Here is a 25,812-nt window from a genome sequence, read left to right on the forward strand (position 1 = left end):
CAGTGACGATCGCGATCGCTGCTCGCTAGCAAAAAATATTCCACTTCTTTCGCTTGGTTTTATTCGAAAATAGTAAACAATTCCCATTATATAAATTACATTTATTGTCGCTTACAATTTAATTTGCCCTTTGATTCAAGCTTGCTTTACTTTCTTTCGTGGTTCCTCTCCGTCAGATCCAGCGACTTGAGGTACCGCTCGATCAGCTCGATCCAGAACTGCTCCTCGGACGCCGAGATGGTCTCGGTGTCGCCGTTGCGCAAGTCCACGTCGTACAGCCAGTCCGGCAGGTAGTTGATCTGCTTTTCGGGCTGCAGGTAAAAAAAAGGCTTTTAAAAGGACTTTCCAAACAATCAGGTTAAGCTTGTCGCTGTTCCGGATGCGACGTTGATACAATTTACTTATAAATAAGTGAAAGCAAATACTTTCTTTCCTACTTACTCACGAACAGCTTCACAACACCTTTTTTAATTTTTACAATCGATCCCGACGATGAATAAGTGCAAAACGAAAGAAAAGTCAGTTTGACAGGACATTTTCAAATATTGGCTACTAGATTTAATTCAAATATCCTTTCAAAAACATAACGCCTGAAAAAAAACATAACGCCTGCTACCCTTAGGAAAATTTAACAACAACAACCGTAACGCAGCCACAAAATTCAATGACATTTGTTCGGACTGCGTCCTCTGGATTACTCTGTGACTACCCGCTCGCAAACGATCACCTCGCGATGGCGCAGCTTCGGCCGAATGAACTTGGACGGCGAGCCTGCAAAATTTGTGCCATTCTCGAAGGAGGACGAAGTGATCGAAATCGAATTCTCATCAGCCTCAAGTTCGGGAACCTCCCAGGCACATTACTTCCCAGCCGGGAAAAGTCGACTACACTTCCCGAAAATGAAAAATCCTTCATGCTGCGATGCTACTGCGCAACGAAATGGCCATCCGGATCCGGCTCTGCCTGAGGTATTTGGACGTGACCGGAAGGATCGATACAGCTTGGACGCGGAAGTTGGCTAACCCGAAGCAGAAGCGTTAAATACAAAAAAAATGTTTTGTTTTTGAATCATACTGTTGAAATATAAAAATAGTGAAATAAAATCCAGCACATTTTTCTAAAAATGATACTGTAGTATTAAATGTTGTTTATTTTTGCCATAAAAGTTTTATTTTTATATTAAAAGTAAAAAACTCTTACTGATACAACAATTGTGTTCCATAAATGCATGGTAGTATCAAAAACTTTCCAACTTTTAAATTAAAAATTTTCAACTTTCTACGAAAATTCACCAACGCGAACTTTTAATCGAACGAACGATCTTTTTAAATTTAGAGTATTTTTTCTTTGTGTGTATGTTTATAAGACCTACTCAAAAAAAAAAACTCTAGGATTAAAGATTGAAAACTTTGAAAATTCGCAGGCAAAAAATTCAAAAAAATTATAAAAATTAGAAAGTAAGAAATTCAATAAATAAGCATTAAAAATTCAAATATTGTGATATTCAAAAATACAATATAACAAAAATTTAAATGTCTCAAAATTCCAACTAATAAAAAAAAATTTCATGGTAGAACCAAAAACTAAAAAAAATAATATTTATAAAAAAATATCGAGAGATGTTAGCCGGTAACACGGAGTGAAACTATCGCAAATATCTCGATAGAAACATTCCAATCGAAATTATAATATAAAAATCTGGAGTTTTTTTAGAGTGTCAATGAACAAAATTTAGTTTTTTTTTTGTTTTTTGGGTGCACAAAAATAAAAAAAAAACTCAAAACTAAAAATTTGATTTATTGGACTTTAAACAAAAAACTTCACAAGTATCCAAAAATCCTCGCAAAAATCAAAGATTAAAAAAATGCGGCTTCGCCTTGTAAGCGGAAAGTGACGGGCTCGACTCCTGTCTGGCTCGGCAAAGTCAGATCCCTTCAGAGTAAATGCTCACTGGAATCCTGACCGGTAGGCGTGCTGGATTTCCAATCCAGAGGTCGTGAGTGTGATTCTCGTACTGGGATGATAAAACTAAATTAAAATTAGGAAAATGAAAAAAAAAAACAAATTTTAAAGTTAAAAAAATAGGTCAAAATATTTCAAATTCAAAGCAGAGCTAAGAATTTGTAAAACTCAAAAACAGTTCGTAATCGTTTATCCAAAGTGCTTGTTAAAATATCACTCCTGATAATCAAATCACGAAATTTTTATCTTTCTCAAAATTTGGGGTTTCAACAAGGTTTCTAACCTTAATATGACACTAAAAAGGCTCCAAAGTTATCTAATTTTCTGTAATTTGAGATGGGAGCAAAAAATGGCAGTATTTAAGAAACCAAAAAAAAAACGAACTTATGAATCTAAGAATTAAGAATTTGAGAAATGAAAAAATTAGGAATTTTTTGGATGTTTGTATATATGAATTTACGAGATTAAGAATTAAGAACTGTGTCCTAAAATTAGGCTTGAATTTGCAATGTTCACAACGATTGAGCTTATTTTCTGAGTACAATGACCTTTCTTACAACCACAAAGATTTTAAAATGGATTTTTAAATCAATTTTGAAAAATTAACCTCGCGGTCCTTCTTGACAGAAAAGCTCCTACTTGACAGCTCGTTTCAAGGGGACCATAGTTGATCCATCGAAAAAATGTTGTCTTGTCAAAAAATGCATAAAAAAGGGAAAAAAGAAAAAAAAAAATAATAATAATAATAATAATTGACATAGAGCTTTAGTACCCAATTAATTGCATGCAAATATAATAAAAAAAAACATTTTTTTTTCAACCAGTTTTTCACAAAACCCCACCGCGTCCCATCACTGACAGGTGTCACAATTTCATCGCCCAAATCACCTGTCACCCGTTAAAACATCGCCGCACGTCCGCCTTTCTGGCAACCCTGTCCGCGCTGCTGCTGCTGCTGCAAGTTTCTTGGCCCCGACGAAACCGTTCAGAAAAGTTTGAGACTTGAATCGAAAAACACGCACGCACGCGAATAATAAAAAGGCAACGGAGATCTTCGCGGACGCGAACCTTCAAACTCGTGATAATTTCGGCGGCCGACGACGGCGTTCTGGTTCGGGCGGTGCACGAGTTTCGTGAACGGTGAAAATTTGCGTGCGAAACGTTTTTTTCCCCCGAGAAAATTTCTTAGGAAAATAGCCAAATCGCAAAGAAGCAGTGACCTCGTCGCGGTGTGGAAATTTTTTGACGGCTCGATAAAAAAGTGACGTTTGCGCTCAAGGTCTCACACTGCCCGTGAGGAGAGTTTTCGTGTGTGTGTGTTTCTGTCCTTGTCACGCGTGACAAGTGTGTGGGAAAAAGTGGTGAATTTTCGCGGAAATTCTCCCCTTTGAGAAGAATTTTCCAGCGAAAATGTGAGAATATTCTTTCGGCTTCTTCTTGACATCCCTTCGTGCGGTGTACAAGTGCGTTGTTCTCTTCTTTGCGCGAGAACGAAAACACACACACACACACAGGTGGTGAGTGCGAAAACGGGAGAGGCAGATCGTTCTCTCTCACTCGCTTCTGGAGCGAAGAAGACGTGCGAGCGAGAAAGGGTGAAGAATTTAATTTTTTTTTCGTGGTTGTAAGGGTGTGAGTGCGACGAAAGAAGTGCGAAGGAAGGAAGAACACAGCAAAAGCAAGGAGCAGCGAACTGTTTGTGTGGTGGAATTTCGTGTTTGAAAAAAGGTGTTTTTTCCCGTGCTCTCAGTGGCGGCATGTGTTTTTTCGAGATCGGAACTGTTTGAGGGAATAACAACAACAACAGCAAGGATCGAAGGATCAAAAGTGATCAGGTAAAAATGGTTATCATATTTCTGCACAGGAATCTTTCTTTTTTGGGTAATGTTTTGGATTTCTAAGAACGTGTTGGATAATCCTCAAAAATCCTCTCCTGCTTCTCCTAGATTTATTAGAAATAAGTCTTATTAGGGGAAATTACCTTTTGGTACTTTAAAAATCATTTTTTTCAAAAGGTCCTAAGCTATTGTCTTTCATATGTTTATAGGGCCTATTAAAAAAAAAAAAAACTCTAGAAAATTTGTACTTGAACTTAAAAAGTTCTTGTGTCGTAAACATAACCGGAATGGTGTTGAATAACGTAGTTCAGTTCATCAGATATCAAATTTTATCAAATATACTTTTTATTTTTTTTGTGATATGGAGCCTAACATTTCAAAAGGGCACAAAACTTTTGTAAACAATAGTGTATCCCTTTCACTCGAATGACAGTTAGTTTAAGGTGTGAGAGGGATACACTCTTGTTTACAAAAGTTTTGTGCCCTAATGAAATGGAAAGCACGATATATACTGACCTCACTTTGTTCTCCATCCGCATTGACTATTTTTTGTTCCTGATTTTCTGTTCTTCTTTTGTTCTTCCTACCATATGTCTCTTTCATGTCCTTGCAATGGTATATTATGTTTTCATTGTCTTATTCGTCTTCTTCATATTTTTTTTATTGCTTTTTTATTCACGCTTACTACCAATTTTTGTGAGGGGATACTGAGCTCGATATTCTCTCCGTTCGCATTGACCTTTTCTCATCTGTGATTTTCCTTTCTATGAGTAGTTAGAACCAAAGCCGGGGATTGGGGAGGAAGATACTCCAGAGCAGTGGACAGTATGCTGTAGTGGCGGAGACTGAAAGTAGATAGTGTTTTTTTTTTTCGCAAAAGTCTATTTCATTATGTCTTACATTTTTTGAAAACTTCTGATTGCATATCAACTGTATGGGTGTATAATGCATTTTTCCCCTGGATCTTGAGAAAGAAAGAAGAATTCCTTTTTTTATGATTTCCGAAAATTTTTGATGTTTTTTTTAAATGATGATTTTTGGAAATGTACAAATGGTGATTTTTGTTGATAGGCAACCGTGTAGTGGACGTCCCTAGTTACGACTTATGGTGCTCTAGACAACCGTCCAACAGATCTTAGTAAGCTACGCTAGTTTGTTAGATAAATCTTTCTATTTTCTTGTAACCTCCCAAGAATAAAAACGTTTTGTAAAATTGCTCTGCATAATTCTCTGCATATTTTTCAGAATTTTTAACATCTGAGCAATTCTCTACGAAATCGGTCTTTTTTATGAATTTTAATTTTTGTATTTTTTAATTCGACTGAAACTTTTTTGGTGCCTTCGGTATGCCCAAAGAAGCCACTTTGCATCATTAGTTTGTCCTTATGATTTTCCATACAAATTTGGCAGCTGTCCATACAAAAATAATGTATGAAAATTCAAAAATCTGTATCTTTTGAAGGAATTTTTTTATCGATTTGGTGTCTTCGGCAAAGTTGTAGGTATGGATATGGACTACACTGAAAGAAAATGATACACGTTAAAAAAATTTTTGGTAATATTTTATTTAACTTTTTGTCACTAAAACTTGATTTGCAAAAAAACACTTTTTTTATTTTTTTTTTATTTTTTGATATGTATTAGAGGACATAAAATGCCAACTTTTCAGAAATTTCCAGATTGTGCAAAAAATCATTGGCCGAGTTATGAATTTTTGAATCATTATTATTTTCAAAAGATCGAAATATTGGTCGCAAAAATTTTTCAACTTCATTTTTCGATGTTTTTTTTTTTTTTTTTTGGGAGGGTGATCCAGCCGCACATCGTTGATGTTGAAACCTCTAAACTGGGCCCTCGTCCTGTCACGTCCGTCAGTAGTCTTGTCGTACATTACAACTAGAATCAGATTTGCCAATGAATTAGTACACTTCGACCAAATAAACACTGACGCTGTATGGATCTGACTCTAGAATAAATGCACAGTTGTGTGTTATTCATAAGTCCAAAAAGTTCAATTATTCATATAAGTCCAAATATTCATTTGCGGATAGCTACCTAACTTGAATTGAATACAAGATTTAAAGTAACCTATCCGAAAGCTACTCTTATCTCAAATCCCCGACATTTTAATTAATAGCCAAAAAATCTAGAACGTTTCTTTTAAAACCTGTCTGGCCTCTTTTTAAAAAAACAAAAACAAAAAAATAGATTAACAGTTCATATTTTACAAGTCGTGAATTGAAAAAGAGACGACCATTTGATCGTCAGAATTCCAGTAGATCCTCGATTCGCAACAATGATCGATACAATCATAATCCGACAACCGTTAGTTCAACAGATCAACGAATTTGGTCCGATATCATTTCACTATTGATTGATCAAGACTCTATGGAAATTTTGACAAATCAGAATGGTTTTTATGCTACTTGAATGAAAATCACCGATTCTGATAGAATTACTAAATTCACTATTACTAATTTTGTCACTAAATAACTAAAGGCAAAATATAAAAAGTTGATATTTATAGTTAAAATCCTAAATTCTACAAAAAACTATTTTTTTTAAAAACCCGCATCCTAACCTGACACCCACATTAAGATAGGGAAAAATCACATATGTAGCGGTTCATTGTACAAATGTGATATTTCCACTATCGGAGAACCTCCTGGTCTCGATGACAGCTTACCGGCCATCGATTAAGCCCTGAGACTGCGTCAAAGTGGGTTCTCGTAGCATGAAGTGGTGTCCATGTGTAAAAATGGAAGCTTCAGCAATATACTGAAAACTTCGATTTCAATTCCACATCGGATCAAATCATACTCTTTGCCAAACAAGCATCAAACCTATGATACTCATTATGACAAAGCCCAGGGAACTTCATTTTTCGATGTTAAATCAAATTTGCATTCAAAATGTACTTTAGTGAAATTTTCATAAAGTGCACCGTTTTCAAGTTAAATCCTTTGTTAGGTGACTTTTTTTAAAAAATAGCCGCAGTTTTCATTTTTTTAAATTAGTGCACATGTTTGCCCACCTTTGAAATTTTTTTTTTTTGATAAGCTGAGAATTCTCTAAATTTTCTCTTTTTTTGGACTTTGTTGATACGACCCTTAGTTGCTGAGATATTGCCATGCAAAGGTTTAATGGAGCGTTCTTTTATTACGTAACACAAAATTTGGGATTTTTGACCCCCCCTCCCCCCCCCCTTCGTAACAAATCGTAACAGATGAGCGAGACCCTACCCCCCCCCCCCTCCCCCTGTAACGCGTAACGCAAGGTCTTTTTGCAATTTTTAAAGAATTCTTATATGAAAATTTTGTGTTACGTAACAGAATTTTTCAGCACTCCTCCCCCCTCCCCCTATTTTCGTAACATTTCGTAACAGGCACCGACACCTCCCCCCCCCCTAACTGCGTTACGTAATAAAAGAACGCTCCCTAAAAACAGGAAAATTGATGTTTTCTAAGTCCCACCCAAACAACCCACCATTTTCTAATGGCGATATGTCAGCAACTAATGGTCCGATTTACAATGTTAAAATATGAGCCATTCGTGAAATTTTCGGATCTTTTTGAAAAAAATATTTTCCAAATTTTCAAACCAAGAATAACATTTCAAAAGGGAACAACATTCAATATTACGCCCTTTTTAAATGTTTGTCTTGTTTTTAAAAATTTTGAAATTTTTTTTCCAAAAGATCGGAAAATATCACGAATGTTTCATATTTTAACATTGTAAATCGGACCATTAGTTGCTGACATATCGCCATTAGAAAATGTTGGTTTGTTTGAGTGAGACTTATGGTACGTTCGTTTGAAGAGCCGGTGCGGCACTGAGTGCCGCACTCGTCGGTGTCAGTTTTGGTTCAATCGAACGTCATTTGCCAGTGCGTGTGGCACTAGAGTTTCAGTTCCAAGATGGCGGCGAAACTCGTGCGGAACTAGCGCGAGTTTCTTCAAAGAAACACGTTGACAGCTCTGAGTGCGGCACTCAGTGTGGAACTAGCCATCAAACGAACGTACCATTAGAAAACATCTATTTTCCTGTTTTTGGCAATATCTCAGCAACTAAGTGCATCTCCAGCGCGGGTAGCAAACATCGAAGCGAATCAAATTTGCACCCGACGTCAACCCCACCGCGGTACCTGTCGCGGTAGCAAATTTGCTCTCAGTTCTTCGGGATTTCACTTTGCTACCCGCTATTCTGCTGGTTTGCTACTGCGGCAAATGGAATGATGCACGGAAAACTGAATCATGCACGGAAAAAAAATGTTTTTTATGTATAAAAAAACAAAAAAAAAATTACAAAGTAAAAAAACAATAAAAAATTGAAATTAAAACAAAAATAGAATTTTAACAAAAGTTAAAAAAATAAAAAATCAAAAAAAAAATTAAAAAAAAATTAAAACAAAAATCAAAAAAATTAAAAAAATATATATAAAATTTAAAATAAGATTTAAAAATTAAGAAAAATTGAAAAAAATAAAAAAAAAATAAAAAAAATTAAAAAAGATTCAAAAAAAAATAAATTAAAAAAATAAAAATTTAAAGAAAATTAAGAACATTTCAAAAAAATAAAAAAAGTTGAAAAAATGACAAATTTAAAAAAAAAAAACATAAATATTTAGAGCAAATTAAAAAAATATATAAAAAAAATTGAAGTATAAAAAAATATTAAAAATATTAAAAAAAATAAAAAATGGAAAAAAATATTAAAAATTTAAAATTAAAAAAAAATTAAAAAAAATCAAAATTAAAAAAAAACAGAAAAAAATTAAAAAATAAACATTAAAAAATTCAAAAAAATATTAAACATTTAAAAATTTCAAAAAAAATTACTTATTTAAAGCTAAAAAAATAGAAAATTAAAAATATTAAAAAAATTGAAAAATTTAAAATTAAAAAAAATAACGTTTTTATTAAAATATCTGAGATCCGGCCTTTTTGTATTTTTGTACTTTAGAGTTTTAGAATTTTTAAATTTTTGAATATTTGAAAAAAAATTGATTTAATTATTTAAACTGATTTTTGAATTTTGTATTTTAAAGTTTTTGACTTTTTAAATTTTCAAATTTTTGAATTTTATAAATTTTTGTATTTTAGTATTTTTGAATTTTTGAATTTTTAAATTTTTAAAATTTTGAAATTTTGAATTTTTGAATTTTTAAATTATTGAATTTTTGAATCATACACAAGAGCAGACATACAAAAATCTCAGAAACACGCATTCAAAACTTTGCTCCCGGCTTGCCGGTACTTGTCGGGTATCAGAAAATGAGTACCCGACAGGTACCGACACATATTTTTCTTCTACAAATGAACTTCTACAAATGAACAAATTTGATACCTGCTTTGCTACGCGCGGTGGGAGACTCGGGGGCAAACTCGAGAGCAAATTTGGTGGGAATCAAATCGGGTAGCAAATTGTTTAACTTTCGACATTTTCGAAAAATGAAATTCTTTGAAATTTTCAATAGGATTAAAAAGTTTAATTAACTTTTAGCATTTCAAGGCATGAATCAACACATAATTATTGATTTTGAAGGTAATCGAGAGCAAAAATTGATAAAAACCCATATTTGCCCCCCGCGGTGGGCTTGTTTCGGTGGCAAATTTGCTATCCTAGCGGTGGGGATGACGGAGTTTTTTCAAGGTGATAAATTTGATCTCGGTATTCATGAGCCGGGTGCAAATTTGATTTGCACCCCAGCGCTGGAGATGCCCTAAGGGTCGTATCAACAAAGTCCGAAAAAGCAAAATATAGAAAATTTTCTCAGCTTTTCAAAAATATTTTTTTCAAATGTGGGCAAACATGTGCACTAATTTAAAAAAATGAAAAACTGCGAATATTTTCAAAAAAAATCACCTAAAAATTGATTTAACTTGAAAACGGTGCACTTTATCAAAATTTCACTGAGGTACTTTTCGATTGCAAATTTGATTTTACATCGAAAAATGAAGTTGAAAAATTTTTGCGACCAATATCGATCAAAAAATTCCTTCAAAAGATACAGATTTTTGAATTTTCATACATCAGTTTTGTATGGACAGCTGCCAAATTTGTATGGAAAATTATATGGACACACTAATGATGCAAAATGGCTTCTTTGGGCATACCGAAGGCACCAAAAAAGTTTCAATCGGATTAAAAAATACAGATATTAAAATTTAAGAAAAGAGACCGATTTCGTAGAGAATTGCTCAGTAACGTTTGAATCCGATTGGTGCAAACGTTCTTTAGGGCGGGGCTTGTCGATTCAAGCTGAAGTACCTCGCGTTCGGCTAACCAGCGTAGAAATGGGTCACCGAAGCTCGGCAGAGCTAACATCTTCCAAATGCCTATGCGAGTTATTTGCATGTATAGAATGTAGATCTAAAAATACATGGAAACAACTCAATGTGTAAGAAGCGGCCGCGTGGTCCCGTTTGGTTGGTTGCTCACACACACACTTCCTCACACACGCACAGACATTTGTTCAGAATTTGATTTTGAGTCGATAACTATAAATGAAGGTGGGTCTAGGAATTCAAATTGAAAAGTTCATTTTTCAAGTGATTTTATTGCTTTTCCTCAGTGAGGAAGGCAAAAATTAGGAATGCTTTGTTGTAAAATGAAGTTATTTTTCTTATTTTTCAAATAATAAGGTTGATGACCTGTCAAATTATGCATTTAAAACTTTTTCGAAAGCTTCTTCCGATTGTCTAAACCGTGCGTTGCGTCACCTCACGCTTCAAAGATGATCTTCTACCGCCTAATCTTCAATGAAAAAGTTAAAAACCTAAAATTAGATTCGAACAACGTCCCCATCGTCACCCACATTGCTTCGCACGACGACAACAGAGATGTGACAACTTACAGTTGTGTGCAAAACCACCTTTTTTCGGCTCTCTCAAATGTTGCAAATAATTGCCACTTGTTCGAAATCGCGCAAGATTTGATTTCCTTCCCCCCCTCCAGCTCCTCATCCTCTCCTCGACACCGGAAAAGCCGATTTAGGTTCGTACCTCACTTGTCGATCAATCGAGCTTTTGGACGGCCCCCACGCAGAGTGCGATACTATCGATATAAAAAGATTGAACGAAATTAATAAAAGATTTCCTTTCCACGTACCCACAGAGAGAGAGAGAGAAATCTGGACTAGCTGGTTGGCTGATGTTCCCTTCTTATTACCTCTACCGTCGGAGTTTAAAGTTGGCGAGTTTGTGCCGAGTTTTGCGTGAAAAAGTAATTAAGATGTGTGCTATTGAGCTCTTTTTTGAAGAAGTGTGTGTTAAAGGGTTTAACATTTTAAAAAGGTTAAACAAATTTAAGATCAACTTTCCTAAAATTCAACAGTTCTATGTTTTCAAAAGTTTCTCCAGACTCGTCCAAGAACAAGCAGAGACTGGGCAGAGAGCAGGATGAAGATGAAGATCATCACCTTCATTGTGGGGCGTACGCCGGCCGGTCTAGAAGAAGAAGAAAACATCTCTCGCAAAGGCAGAGGCAGAACAGAAAATCCCAAGCGATATGGTTCCCGAAAAAAAAAGAAGGAAGAAAACAAGAAGATTCGCAACAAACACCGGCAAATTCTCTAGCCCAAAGCAAAAGACTACTGACCGCCGGCGGAACCAGCGGAGAATCAGAGCCGAAGCCATGTGTTCATGGGTTTGTGAGCAGAGGCGAGTCTCAAGAGTCTATCAAGAGAATTCAACAAAAGAAAAAAAAAAACACGCTCAGAATAGAAGACGATCACACGAACGAAAAAGAAAATGCTTACCTACTTGACGTATTTTTATTCTTTTTTTTTATATATTTGCTGATTGGCTAAAAATAACACTACAAAAAAGTTACGAAAACTCGGAGTTTGTTGTTGTTGTTGTTGCGAAAATGCTACCTTTACTGCTTATCGATCACTTCGAATCATGTGGGCAACCTCATCGCACGATAAACAACTTTGACACAAGTTGGCAAATAATGATTTCTGTCGCGATAAATGCTGCAAATCATTGAATTATTTATTGTGTGTTTGAATTGATCATTTTTTGATTGAATTGTGTGAAATTTTCTGAGAAATTTTCGATCACACAATGTTTTGAAATGGCCAAGAATAATTTCAATAAAGGAGGTATTAGATTAGGACAAACAAACGAACAAACTCGCATTTTTTGAGAGTTTGACATTCTGCCAGCTTTGTTTGTGTGCCTGCATATGTTTGCAGAAACGTCAGTCTGCATATATTTTGCTTTGTTTGCGACTTTGGCGATCTGTCAATCTCGAAAAAGTGCGAGTGTGGTTGTTTGTTACAGTCTAATACCTTCTTGAATAAAACATTTCGGAAGGGTTGCCAGATTAATATTTTTTTTTTGTGAATTATTGAAAACAATTCAAATCTTTTCAAATACCTGTCTATAGTGATGCTAGTATACAATGTTTGTTTTGGAGAGGTTCTTTAAAACCACATGAGGGCTTAAATCTTGTGGAAGGGTTGCCAGATCATCACACTACAAAATAACGTGATTTTACAAATTATTATATTTATAACCAGATAAAACACTGCCATAAATATAAATCGATAAATAAAAGAGAAGACATTTCATGTCAGGGTTGCCAGATCTTCAATGTTACCAGCTTATTGGACAGGGTTTTCTAAATCCTTTTCAATGATCTGCTAAAGGATGCTATTTTAATCGAAATTCGTGATTTAAATTGAAAAAAAAAATCCACTTAAATGTTATGTTGGCCAAGGTTGCCTGCTCTTTGAAACATTGAAAATCTTTTTACGTGCCCAGGAATTCATTATAGGCAACTTTTTCACATTGCATTGCAAATTTGGGTTGTTTTTCAAATTGTCGTCGTTTCCCCTAAAAATCAGGGAGCAAAAAGGATGTGCGACAAATGGTGGAAAAAAGTAAGATCGAATAAAAGGTCGAATGGACAAAAGGTCGAATGCCAAATGACGAAAAAATTACTACTGTTTGTTCGTCTAGTGATCTTTTTGTGAATTAAAAAATGAGCTCATAATGTTTTTAATATTTTTAATTTTTTATAGAAACAATATTTATGATGATAGGCAGAATCAAATATAATTTAAAGGTATTTTATATTCCTGCAAAATAATTTATAATTGTTTCAAAAAATCATAATTTTGAAATTTTAGCATTCTTCACTCTAAATAATATATTCTTGTTTCTGAATTTTTCTAACAGTCCTTTCCATGCTTCTAAACATGTACTGTTCTTAAAAATTTTTTTTTGGGAAAAGTCAGGATTGAAACCAGCATATTATTTTTTTAAATTTAATATATTCAAGATTCAGTAATGATTTCTTTAGTTTTTTTTTCATTCTCTGCAACACAAGCAGTTAATTATTCTGTTTTAGTAAATAAAAAAATACAACAATTCAAATAACAAGCCATAATCTTAAAATTTTAATGAAAAAAAAAATTGAAAATGCATTTTACACTTGTTAAGTTGATTTGCAATCATTAGTTTTCGAAAAATGTAAGATTTGAAGAAAACAAAATTTATAAAGAAAAAAAAACTACTTTTTGCGGTACTGTACATCGAAAATTTTTAAAAATTCAGACAAAAACTTTTCAAAATATTTGTACCAGCCTAAACATAAATTCGAAAATGAAACTATTTTAAACATAAAATTCGAGTTCTTTGACCCCATTTTAGTCAAATTTGAGTTGTTGATTGCCTTTTACAAATACATTTTCTCGGTATTTAAATATCGCCATTTTGGCCGCAATCTTGGATATAAAAATTCTAAATCACTTTAGAACATGTTTGGGTCATATTCAAGCTTAACAAATTTGAACAAATAGACAACTAAAACAAACAAAAAAATGTTCGTGATATGATTGACCGAAGTGATTTTTTTCCGAGTCCTCCGGATAATCGAGGACTGTAATTTATTTTTGTTTCTCAATTTTTTTGTGAGCTTTTTGTTTATTATGGTCTTTAAAATGATTTACGAGAACAGTCTGAATTCCAACCTATTTAAACTTTTTTAATGACCTTTTAAACAATAATAATTTAAATATGAGCAATTCTCTTCGAAATCGGCCGATTTCGGCTATTTTTATTTTATGTATTTTTTGATTTGGCTCAAACTTTGTGGGGACCTTCCCTACGACCAAAGAAGCCATTTTGTGTTATTGGTTCACCCATACAAGTCTCCATACTATTTTGGCAGCTGTCCATACAAAAATGGTACGTAAATATTCAAGCAGCTGTAACTTTTGAGTGAATTTTCTGATCAATTTTGTGTCTTCGGCAAAGTTGTTACAGTAGGTATTGTTGAGGACTATTGAGAAAAATTTCCCAAAGTGTTTTTTTTTATTTTCGAGATTTTTTGATATGTTTTAGGGGACAAGAAAAGGGCCAAACATTCAATATTACGCCTTTTTCAAATGTTAGTCTTGATTAAAAAAAAATAAAAAAAAATTTTCGAAAAGACCGAAACATTTTACGAATTTTCCTGTTTCTTTCTGTTTAAGCCGCTGTATCTCAGCAACCAGAGGTCCAATCTTCAATGTCTCTTAGACAATTTTATAGCTAATTTTATGAGCTTTTAAAAAAAATCGGAAATGGTCACTCATGTTCACTATTTAAAAAAAAATCGAAAAACTGCAAATATTTCGCTAAAATCAAACTTTCGGTGGCTATTTCTTGAAAACAGAGCCCTTCATCAAAAAATCTGTAAAGTACTTTTCGATTGCAAATTCAATTTTACATTAAAAATTATGTCAAATTTTGTTTTGTATATAATTTCATTTTTATTTTCAAAAATCACTATTTTTTCTAAAAACTATAACTCGGCGGCGGATTTTTTACCATATTTCTCTATGGCTCAAAAGTTGCGGATTTTTGTCCCCTAAAACATTTAAAAAAAACTCGAAAATCCAAATTTTTTTTTTGGGAAATTGAGTTTTTGTGAAAAAAAAGTTAATAAAAAAATCGGCAAATTTTTCGGCGAATCTTCAAATACCTAGAACTTTGCCGAAGATACCAAATTGATCAGAAAATTTACTCAAAAGTTACAGCTGTTTGAATATTTACGTATCCTTTTTGTATGGACAGTAGAGCGTCCAATTTCCCGGGGTTACAAAATTCCCGGGAAACGGGAAATTTTCAACAAATTTCCCGGGAAATCCCGGGAAATTTGAAATTTAACGAAAATTATTCTAATCCTGTTTCTGATTAATCTTTTGCAAAGAAATTGTATAGAACAGCAACTTTAATGGTCAAAATGAGTGTGAGGATCAATTAATGGCTTGACTGCTTGTTAAAAATCATGCAACTTTGAGAAAATATATAAACTTTCTAATTATTAAATCTTTCAAATCGTCCCAAATGATAGAAAATATTATTAGTATTTTTGTTGAGAAGGATTTATTTAAATCAAAGTGTTTGGATAGTGAAAATCTATGCTCCACAACCATAAAATTGCTTTTAAATTTGTCTCTTGTTAAAAAAAAACAACAAATTCAAGTTGTGAATAGATAAATAATCTTTGAATTTACCTTAAAAATCTGATTCCTATCGCTTTTTAACTTGAAACACTATTTCATGAAATCACAACTCAAAGTTTTCAAATATTTGGAGCGAGTTTTTGAAATATAGTTCCATTCTTTAGTAAATTTCATATGATACGAAGTTGTTTTTAAAGGTTTTTCATGGTTTTATGATATGATTTTAGTTATATGGTATTCAGTCTAATAAATTAATTAGATTAAAATAATTTTGAGTATTTAAAAGTGATTGAAATTCAACGATATTTTTTCATATATAACCCTCTTACGCCCTTGGTAGCTCACGTGCTTCATAAATTTATAACTTCAATCTGCAATTTCTTGAATACTTAGAAACGAATTCTTCTCACACAAACTTTTTTTTTTAAATTTTATTATATCAGTTCAATTTCCATTCAACATGTTCAAGGTAAAAAAAAGTCAAGCAAATCTCAATGTTGATCTTGGTTAGAAGATGTAAATATCTTATTTTCAAAAGATATTACAAAAAAAAAAAAAAAAACATTGAAAAAGGTTGTCAAAAATAAAATAGTTTATATTCATTCCATAACAGCGTAAGTTTTGTGGTCCAACATAAAAGCAAACAATATTCCTAGTGATGAATGCTTCAGAAATAAACATTATCTGAATTAAACCTTGACATGAAATTTACAGACAAGCTGATTAGTTCAATTTGAACAGTAGATGGAAATAAATAAAATCAAATCAGGTCTCCAATTATTATTTTTTGTTTAATTTCAAAACATTGGTGCCAAAAAGGTAGGAAAATGTAAACTACTGCTTGTATTTCGAGAATTCCCGGGAAATTTACAAATTTCCCGGGAAACGGGAAATATTTTTTTCCGGGAAATCCCGGGAATTCCCGGGAAATTTTTTTCCCGGGACGGGAAATTGGACGCTCTAATGGACAGCTGCCAAAATTGTATATGGAGACTTGTATGGGTGAACCAATGATACAAAATAGCTTCTTTGGTCACAGGGAAGGTCCCCACAAAGTTTGAGCCAAATAAAAAAAAAAACAAATAAAATCCATTTCCGGTTTTGGTCAGGGTTGCGAATGAGCGAGCGCTCACGGAAGGCTTGCTCGCTCCAGCTGGAGCGTGAGTTTTTATCAGGTAGCTCGTGCTCGCTCACGCTCACCGGAGCATTTTGCGCTCACGTGAGCTGGTGAGCCAAAGTAGGTAGTTGTTTTTCCCTGTTGAAGCATCTGCCTGTTTGAAACGAAGTTTCTAGAACTATCTCAGCACAGGCAGCAAAAACAAATAAGAAAGTGGTCGAACAAACAAAAGTAGGCAATGAAATGGATTTAATCAGCGAACCGAAATTTACGTTCGATTTAAAATCTAGACATTTTTCGAACAAGGAACAAAAAACTAATTTCATAATGTAAACATTCATTGACGTGAAGAGATGCACTGTTTGTTCACAAATCAAATCCATATTGGACCATATTGTATTGTTGTTATGTACAAAAATATTGACAATTTATGTATTTTTTATTTATTTTTAAATAATCTTTTAAACAGTTACAATCACCTTGTTCAAAAAATCATATATAACTTGTAATTGAATATTTCCAGAGGTTTGGTTGCGAAAGTGTTGAATAAAATCCGCTTGTTGGAAGAAGAGCCAACTTTTTCGTGGTGAAAAATATTGACAATTTATTTGATTTGAGTCAAAAGGGTTATTTCAACCCTTAGGAATTTTGAGGCATATATTTAAAATAGAACTTTTTCAAAAATGTTACCCTATTTTCTAAAATGTTTGCCAAATAAAGACTAACCTTATAAAAATGATTAGCCGTTTCTAATCACTGAATCACTGAAAGATTTAATAAACGGAATAACTTTTTTTAATGGTAGCTCATTCTGACCCGCAATCTGGAAATGTAGTCAAAACACTGATTAGGTACATAAAACAGTTTAATGTTATATTTTAATCAAACAAGCATTTAACCTTGAATCGAGCTTACCGAAGCATAAATCCTCTTGAATCAATTCATTGTTTTGAAAGTTTTTCTAAGGTTTACAGGCCCTTTTATTTAGGCGTCTATACCCCTCCGCCCCTCTCTGCTACAATAAGGCCTTTGAATTCTAAAATATTTATACATTCGACTGTATGTCTAAAAAATTATTTGACCCCTGCGAATCCATGATTGATGAAATTAAGCTATTCCAATTCATATATCATAAAATTTGTCCACAAAGTCATATTTCCATAGCCCTACTGCACCCGACGCAAAAAATCCATCTAGAATCGAAAAAAAAACTTTCTCAAAAACGCCAAATGATTAGCGACACGTCCAAAATGAGCGCTCCGTGAGCGAAATATGAGCGCGAGCGCGAGCGTGGAGCAAACGTGAGCTGAAAAAATCGGAGCAAACGTGAGCGCGGGCAAACGTGAGCTAGCTCGCGCAGCGCTCCTCCTCACGAATGAGCGAAAAGTGAGCGCTCAAGAGCGCGTGAGCGCGTGAGGAACGCAACACTGGTTTTGGTAGAGAATTGCTCATATCTGGAGTTTTTTTTTGAAAAGGTCCAATAATCCAAATTTTCAGTTTTTGTTTTTTGGGTGTTTTTAATACCCCTGACTCAAGGCGGTCTCAAAAACACTCAAAAAGCAAAAAACTGGAAATTTGGTTTATTGGACCTTTTCAAAAAAAAAAATTGGACCTTTTCAAAAAAAAAAAAAGAACTCCAGATATGTTTAATAATCATTCAAAATTTGGTGGAATTGTGTTGTTACGGCGACAAATTTTGTACAATAGCGTCGCGAATCGATAAGGAATGATTCTCTAAAAATGTTACAATTACGTTGACCCATTAAACACGCCCAACAGCACTACCCAATCAAACAACCCTTAAATACCACAGCAAACCTCCCAGCGCTCAAGTCTCGCGATCCAACATTTTATTGGGAGCACGCAGAAAACAACCCCCAGAGTGCGCACAAAGCCCGTGTCCTCCCTCCTAATGGCCAATAAATTTCGCGTTCCTCAACCTGCCAGTAGGTATACTACTCTGTATACCTAGTTCAGGCAAAAGAGGGAAAAACTGTGTCAGCGCTTTTTAAGGTGCCTCCGTCACGACTCCTCCTCGCCCGAGCGCAGCGCGACCTGGCTCGTTGAGGGACTTTGCAGTCACACAAGTCTGAAGTACAACCGGTGTGTCTGGGAAACTTGCTGCTAGACGATGTCACCATGGGCGACACTCGCCATTGAGTCGCTTCTAAAGGATTTGTGGTGCCTAGTACGGAGAGTTGTTAGACCGACTCAAGGTGCTTCCCTGAATCATTCGCCGAGGGAATCTACGCTAGACTCAATAAAAAAAGGCACCATTTTTAGCATCGAGCCATGTGCTTTTTTCGTTCGATTAGATTTGCGAAAACGCGAACCTTCCGCGAAGTCCCGGCAGGAATTTTCGCTCAAAAAGGAAGGAAGAAAACACACCTCTGCTGTTGCTCGACATTCTACCAGCTCAACCATATCCAGTTCAGTTAAGGTGCACTGCACTGCACGAAATGTGCTGAAACTGCTGGCTGAGCCGAGTTGAGCTGTGTGTTGTTGTTCTTTTTCTACCAATTCGATGGATTTCTTGGAATTAGTATTGCGCTCAATGAAGAAGACACTGTGGCGGCGCGGTTTGGTAATTTCATGGGAAGTCAGTTACATGTGACTTGATTTTTTAGATTTTATTATTTATATTATATTTATAAATATTTTTGATTTTATATGTAATATTTTTGCAATTTTATTTTATGTATTTTGTTTTTCGAACCTTGTGTGTCTCTTTTCTATGATCAAAGAAGGCATTTTGCAGCTTAAAATGTCCATACAAGTCTCCTTACAAATTTGACAGCTGTTCATTCAAAAAAGCTATTGAAATTTTCACAAATCTGTGTTTTGAAAACTGGTTTTCTTTTATCAATAAGTTCTCTTCGGCAGAGTTGTAAATACTGCTTACACAGTAAAAAATTGAGTAAATTTGGAAGGTGTAATTTTCGAAGGTTGAATATTACTTCTTTTATGTTGTAACTTTACCTCCATTTATACGGAAAAAAGCGACATTACACCATAATAGTGGTGAAATTACACGTTTCCAGGGGTAAAATTACACATTTTTTCTGACATAAAAGATGTGCCCCTTCCCAGATGTAATATTACTATGAGCAATTCTCTACCAAAACCGGAAATGGATTTTATTTGTATTTTTTGATTTGGCTCAAACTTTGTGGGGGCCTTCCCTATGACCAAATATGCTATTTTGTGTCATTGGTTCACCCATACAAATCTCCATACAATTTTGGCAGCTGTCCATACAAAAATGGTATGTAAATATTCAAACAGCTGTAACTTTTGAGTGAATTTTCTGATCAATCGGCAAAGTTGTAGGTATTGTTGAGGACTTTTGAGAAAAAATAGGTACACGGAAAAAAAATTTGCAGATTTTTTTATCAACTTTTTTTTTCACTAAAACTCAATTTCCCAAAATACGTATTTTTTGATTTTCGAGATTTTTTGATATGTTTTAGGGGACAAAAATCCGCAACTTTTGAGCCATAGAGAAACATGGTCAAAAAATCTGCCGCCGAGTTATAAACTTTTGAAAAAATAGTGATTTTTGGAAAAAAATCAAAGTTTTATGCAAAAACAAATTTGACATTACTTTTTAATGCAAAATTGAATTTGCAATCGAAAAGTACTTTACAGATTTTTTGATAAAGGGCTCCGTTTTCAAGATAAAGCCACCGAAAGTTTGATTTTAGCGAAATATTTGCAGTTTTTCAATTTTTAAAAATAGTGACCATGAGTGACCATTTCTAAAAATATTTTTTTGGAAAAGTTCAGAAAATTTGCTATAAAATTGTCTAAGAGACATTGAAGATTGGACCTCTGGTTGCGGAAAAAAAGTTGCGGACTTTTGTCTCCTAAAACATATCAAAAAATCTCGAAAATAAAAAAATACGTATTTTGGGAAATTGAGTTTTAATTAAAAAAAAGTTGATAAAAAAATCTGCAAATTATTTTTCCGTGTAACTATTTTTTTTCTCAAAAGTCCTCAACAATACCTACAACTTTGCCGAAGACACCAAATTGATCAGAAAATTCTCTCAAAAGTTACAGCTGTTTGAATATTTACATACCATTTTTGTATGGACAGGAGCCAAAATTGTATGGAGACTTGTATGGGTGAACCAATGACGCAAAATAGCTTATTTGGTCATAGGGAAGGCCCGCACAAAGTTTGAGTCAAATAAAAAAATACAAAAAATAAAAATGGTCGAAATCGGCCGATTTCGTAGAGAGTTGCTCCCATGAGTTTTTTTAATCTGTGTAGGACTTCTCAGAAAAAAAGTTGGAATTTTTAAAAAGATATTTATTTGCGCAACAAAAATCTTTTTTAAACATATTATTTCTGGATTATTTTAGATAATTCTCCACGAAATCTGCCAATTTCGACCATTTTCTATTTCTGGATTTTTTTTGAATAGGTCCAATACACCAAATTTCTAGTTTTTGCTTTTTGGGTGTTTTTGAAACCGCCTTGAGTCAGGTGTATTAAAATACACCCAAAAAGCAAAAACTAAAAATTTGGTTTATTGGACCTTTTTTTAAAAAAAAAATAAGAAAAAAACTCCAGATTTGTGTTTTTGTTTTTTTATGTGGCTCAAACTTTGTTCGGGTTTTCCCTGTGATCATAGAAGCCATTTTGTGTCATTGGTTCACCCATACAAGTCTTCATACAATTTGGCAGTTGTTCATAAAAAAATGGAACAAAATATTCGAAAATCTCAAACTTTTGAAGGATTTTTTTCTGATCGATTTGGGGACATCGGTAAGTTTTAAGTATTGATGATGACTATTCCGAAATTGGTACACGGGTAACAAATTGAGATTTTATTGTTTTTTTTTCTTTTTTTTTAACCATTTCCCGAAATTAGTTTTTTTTATTAATTGTTGATGTTTTTTTTTATGTTTTTGGGGACAAAAACCGCAACTTTTGATCCTTAGAGAAGTATGGACATCAAATTGCGCAAGGTTATGATTTTTTTGTTAAAAAAAAACAGTTTTTTTGAGAAAAATAGAAAAATCAAATTTGCAATCGAAAAGTAAATGTGGGGATGTATTCCAACAAATACATTTTTTTTTTCAAAAAATCATAACTAGGGGGCAAATGTTTTGTTCATGCTTCTATACACAGCAGAAACTTTGATGGTAAAATTGCATGCAAAAGCATGCACATCACCTTTGTGAGCAAAAGCATGTAATATTGCATGAGAACGTGTACACAAAAAGCATGTACCGAAGAAATAATCGGTACTGCTCACCCCACAAATAACAACAATCGGGCGTGAGTCATATTCAGATGACCAAGTCAGCGCCCCAACCCTCTCGGCTAACTCTAGCGGGATTGTTGTTATTTTTGGGGTGAGCAGACCTGATTTTTTTCTTCGGTACATGCTTTTTGTCTATACGTTATTTTTCATACGATATTACATGCTTTTGCTCACAAAGGTGATGTGCATGCTTTTGCATGCGATTTTACTTAGATTTTTTTTACTGTGTATTGCTCAAAAGTTGCGGTTTGCTGTCCTCTAAAACAAGTTAAAAAATTTAAAAAATAAAAAAATACGGATTTTGTTTTTTTCCGTGTACCTATTTTTTCATAGTCCTCATCCTTACCAATGCCATAAATTTTGCCGAAGACACCAAATCGACCCGAAATTTCCTCCAAAAGTTACGGATTTTCGAATATTTACGTACCATTTTTGTATGGACAGCTGCCCAAAATTGTTTGGAGCCTTGTATGTTTGAACCAATGGCATTAGCATTAGCATTAGCATTTGGAGGACGCCCCACCACCGGAAGGCTCCACAACGCTTATCCCTCTGTTTGGTGTGGTTGTGTTAGACCCTCATCCGGAACAATAATCCAACACGGGAGATACCATGTCTTCATCTTTTGATGAGTGTGTAATACAACCCAGGGCATAAGGGGGTCCAGGCCGGGTCCAAGCTATCCTCAGGGATGGCGCAAGGACCCCTACGTCACCTTAGTGGTATACATGTTTGTAGGGAGGTTTTGGACTCAATGTTAGTAGGAGAGGTAGAACCCTAGGATACTCCTCGAAAGACGTTGCGGGTTGGTTGTAACAGTATTCCTAATTCCAGTCCAAGCTCATTAAGTCGTCATGGCCTAGTGGTTAGCATTTTTGCTTACCAATCCAAAGGACGGGGGCTCGAACCCCAACTCCAGCGACTTTGATTTTTCGTTCATATTCAGCATTTCAAGTATTTCTATGTCCTTAACTTTCTCGATGGGAGCAGATGGGAATCGAACCCAGAACCATTCGCTTACAAAGCGAACACAGTAATCATTCAGCCACGGCCGCTCCTCCCTTGTATGTTTGAACCAATGGCTCCACCAAACACAAAATGGCTTCTTTGGTCAAAGGGAAGGCCCCTAACAAAGTTTGAGCCAATAAAAAAAATACAAGTAAAATCCATTTCCGGTTTTGGTTGAGTATGGCTTATTAATGTTTGAGTTTTACCATATCGAAATCAATTGTTGGTTAATTCATGAAAAAAAAAAAATATTTTTTTTCGATCTTTTACAAAAAATACAATTTTTGGATTCGCTTTAGACCAAAAAAATATATATATGGCATCTTTTGAAGCTGGTTGATCAAATTAATTTGGCAGTGTGGCCAACTTTTCAAAAATTGATAAATCTGGAAAAATAGAAAAAAAAGTTAAAAATCAAGTTTACAATAAAGAAAATACTTTGCATAACAACATATCAAATGATGCCTACACACTTGCTTGAAAGGCTTAAAAGGCATATGCGTCCGATTTTAATGTCAAAATAATGAAACTCTTATAAAATTTTCCGTTCTTTGCAAAATGTTCAAATCAACCCTTACATTGGAAAAGGTCCTATAACATTTATGTTTGAGTTCGACCGAATCAATTACCGATTTTTATGAAATTGATCATAGCAAAAAAAAAATCGAAAAAGTTTATTTGGACATTTATGTTGTGTTAAAAGTAATAAATACGATAATTTTTTTTAGAATGTTTTATAATATCTGAATACTCCAATAAGTATGGAAGTATTTTTGTATGATCGTTAGGCAGACCCAGAAAATGCCATGTGACCTTGAAATTGGTCATCAGGTTCTCCGGAATTCTGAATTGGGTCGTTGAAATCAGCGATGAGATATGCTGATACAAAGAATACTTTCTTATAATTTCACTGCCGGCCACACATTATACCACACACATAATTACTTAAAATTTGTTCAAATTTTGACATTTTTATTTTTCTATGTAAATTTCAGATTTCAACCCACTTGCTGCTGCCGAATCATGCGAAAGCTTAGGAAACTCCGCGTCGTGCTGCAATCAGCTGATTCCCGAAGAACCGCCGGTGACGGCGATGGTGGTGTCATCCGTTGAATCCGCTCGATGTCTTCGACGCCGACGCCGCCGCGTCACGTTCTCTGGAGTGTGAACTCGACTCGACTGTGTCTATCTGAGAGGTGTCAATACACTGTGCGCTTGCGAAATTGACGCTTGAATTGTGCTAGTGTTGGTGGTGGTGGTGCTGCTTCAAGAGAAAGAATAGGCAGAAAAAATATAATTTGTAAGCAAAATATAGCTTGTTCGGAGGAGGAAAAAATATTTACGTGTAAATTATACGGTGAATAGCTGCCGATTCTCGCTCTCGCGTCTGTTCTGGACGACGGAGTCGTCGCGATCAATGAAGAGAGAGGAAGAAGGCCCGGGTTCGGTTTGCTAGTGATGTGAAGATCCGATCTTGAAAAGAGTATTATTTAGTGCTTCTTATTCGGGGGTTTCGCAAAACGCCCTCGATCAAACGCGAGGAAGAAGAAATAAAAATCGTATTAGTGCTGGTGCAAAGTGAAATAAATTGTCCAAAAAGATATGAAACGGATGGAGTCATCGGGCATGGCTGCTTCCGGTGGTTCGGCGGGGGCCAGCGGAAGTGGCGGAAGAAGAATGTCCGCCGAGTCGGGTGGATCGGGCCAGATTACGCTCGAGCGGCTCCGGGAGATGGGCAAGAAGAACGCTTCGGCTCGGGTTCACCGGGAGTTGGCGGTGACGGGCCAGTCGGAAAGTTTGGGCCTGCTGTTGGATTACTATCTGTCGCCGGGCCGGACCATCACCGATGCCGAGAGCATCGACTGGTGCAAGTGGCTGATCGCCGGAGGTCGTACGCCGGGCGAGTTTGCCTCGATAGGTGAGTTGGAAGGGGTTTTTGAAGGGGTTGATTTAGGGTTGATCGTGTACAGACTGAGTTGGGTATCCAGACTTTCAATGTTTGAAATTGTTTATTCCAGATGTCTCAAAGCTATTATTTTTTTTTTCTGTTTTTTTAAAGTTCTAAAACAATTTGAAAATCTGCAGACTGCTTTTGAAAGCCTCTTAATCTTGAAACTTCAGGTCTTCGAAAGAACCTGAAGTTTCAAGAATTTCCCAAATCTTTAAAGTCACTCAATGTGGAAGAACTATGTGATGAAAGTGTCCATAAAAAAAATCTGTAAATTCCCCACCATTTCAAAATCATAAAAGTGTCCACATCCTGATGGTCTTTACGGTTGAATGTCTCTAGATCTCAGAAGTCTTCCACTTGTGAAAGTTTCCATAAAATTTATGTCAGAAAATATGTTAAAGTTTACCCCTAAAATTGTGTAAATTCACTACTATTTCAGAGTTTTGGCACTTTTTAAGTAAAATTGAGGGAATATTACATCATATATTTTTTTTCGAAAATAATCAAATTTTCATAATTTACAATATTGGTATCAAACAAAGCGAAATTTTGTATGTTTTTTCACCTTATGAAAGTATTTTTGTTAAATACTAAAATTTTCACAAAATACCATATTTTTTCGAATGTACTCATTTTTTTTCCTATTTGCAATATGGGCATCAAACGAATTGAAATTTTGTATGCTTTTTAAATTTACTAGAGTTTTTTTTTGAAAGTACTAAAATTTCACAAATTACCATATTTTTTGGAAAGCATAAGCATAAGCATAGGTGCCCACCCGCAGTTGCTACTCCGTTATTGACCAGGACCTCCAGAAGTTACATCCACGAGCCGTGGAAGATGAGTGGGTGCTATCTTTCCTCGCTTCGCAACTTCTCAAAGGCCCCTATCATGCTGATCAATACCGGCGCCGGCCACGACCAGTGGTAGGGTCACGGGGAAGTGGATAAGAATGTTAGTCCGATACTTGAGTGATAGAGACCGCCCAATCGACTGCTTCTCCGACAAAGTATCACATGAGTTTTGAGGGAATTAGTAGATGGGTATGAGGTCAGGATTCACGAGTGGCAGTGATGTGACCATGGGCATTTTGTTTATCGGTTGAAATTTTTTAAATCTTAGGCAGCCGGCTGCGGAAAGATAGATAATTGATTATTTAAAATGGTTTATTTTTATCGTACGCGTGCCAGCCGAGCAGT

General features: G+C 34.8%; 1 protein-coding gene across 1 annotated transcript in view; it reads left to right on the forward strand.

Annotated features, from left to right (window-relative positions):
- The first annotated feature begins 3,667 nt into the window (after nucleotides 1–3,667).
- The window catches only part of LOC120419270 (E3 ubiquitin-protein ligase Ubr3), an 80,729-nt gene continuing 58,584 nt past the window's right edge, over nucleotides 3,668–25,812 (forward strand). The window contains exons 1-2 of the mRNA XM_039581931.2: nucleotides 3,668–3,797; nucleotides 23,658–24,580. Coding sequence (XP_039437865.1) covers nucleotides 24,265–24,580 — 316 coding nt within the window. The 5' untranslated portion in view covers nucleotides 3,668–3,797; nucleotides 23,658–24,264. The remainder of the gene's footprint in view (nucleotides 3,798–23,657; nucleotides 24,581–25,812) is intronic.

The sequence above is a fragment of the Culex pipiens genome, chromosome 1 (genome assembly GCF_016801865.2).
Source record: "Culex pipiens pallens isolate TS chromosome 1, TS_CPP_V2, whole genome shotgun sequence".
Taxonomy (NCBI): domain Eukaryota; kingdom Metazoa; phylum Arthropoda; class Insecta; order Diptera; family Culicidae; genus Culex; species Culex pipiens.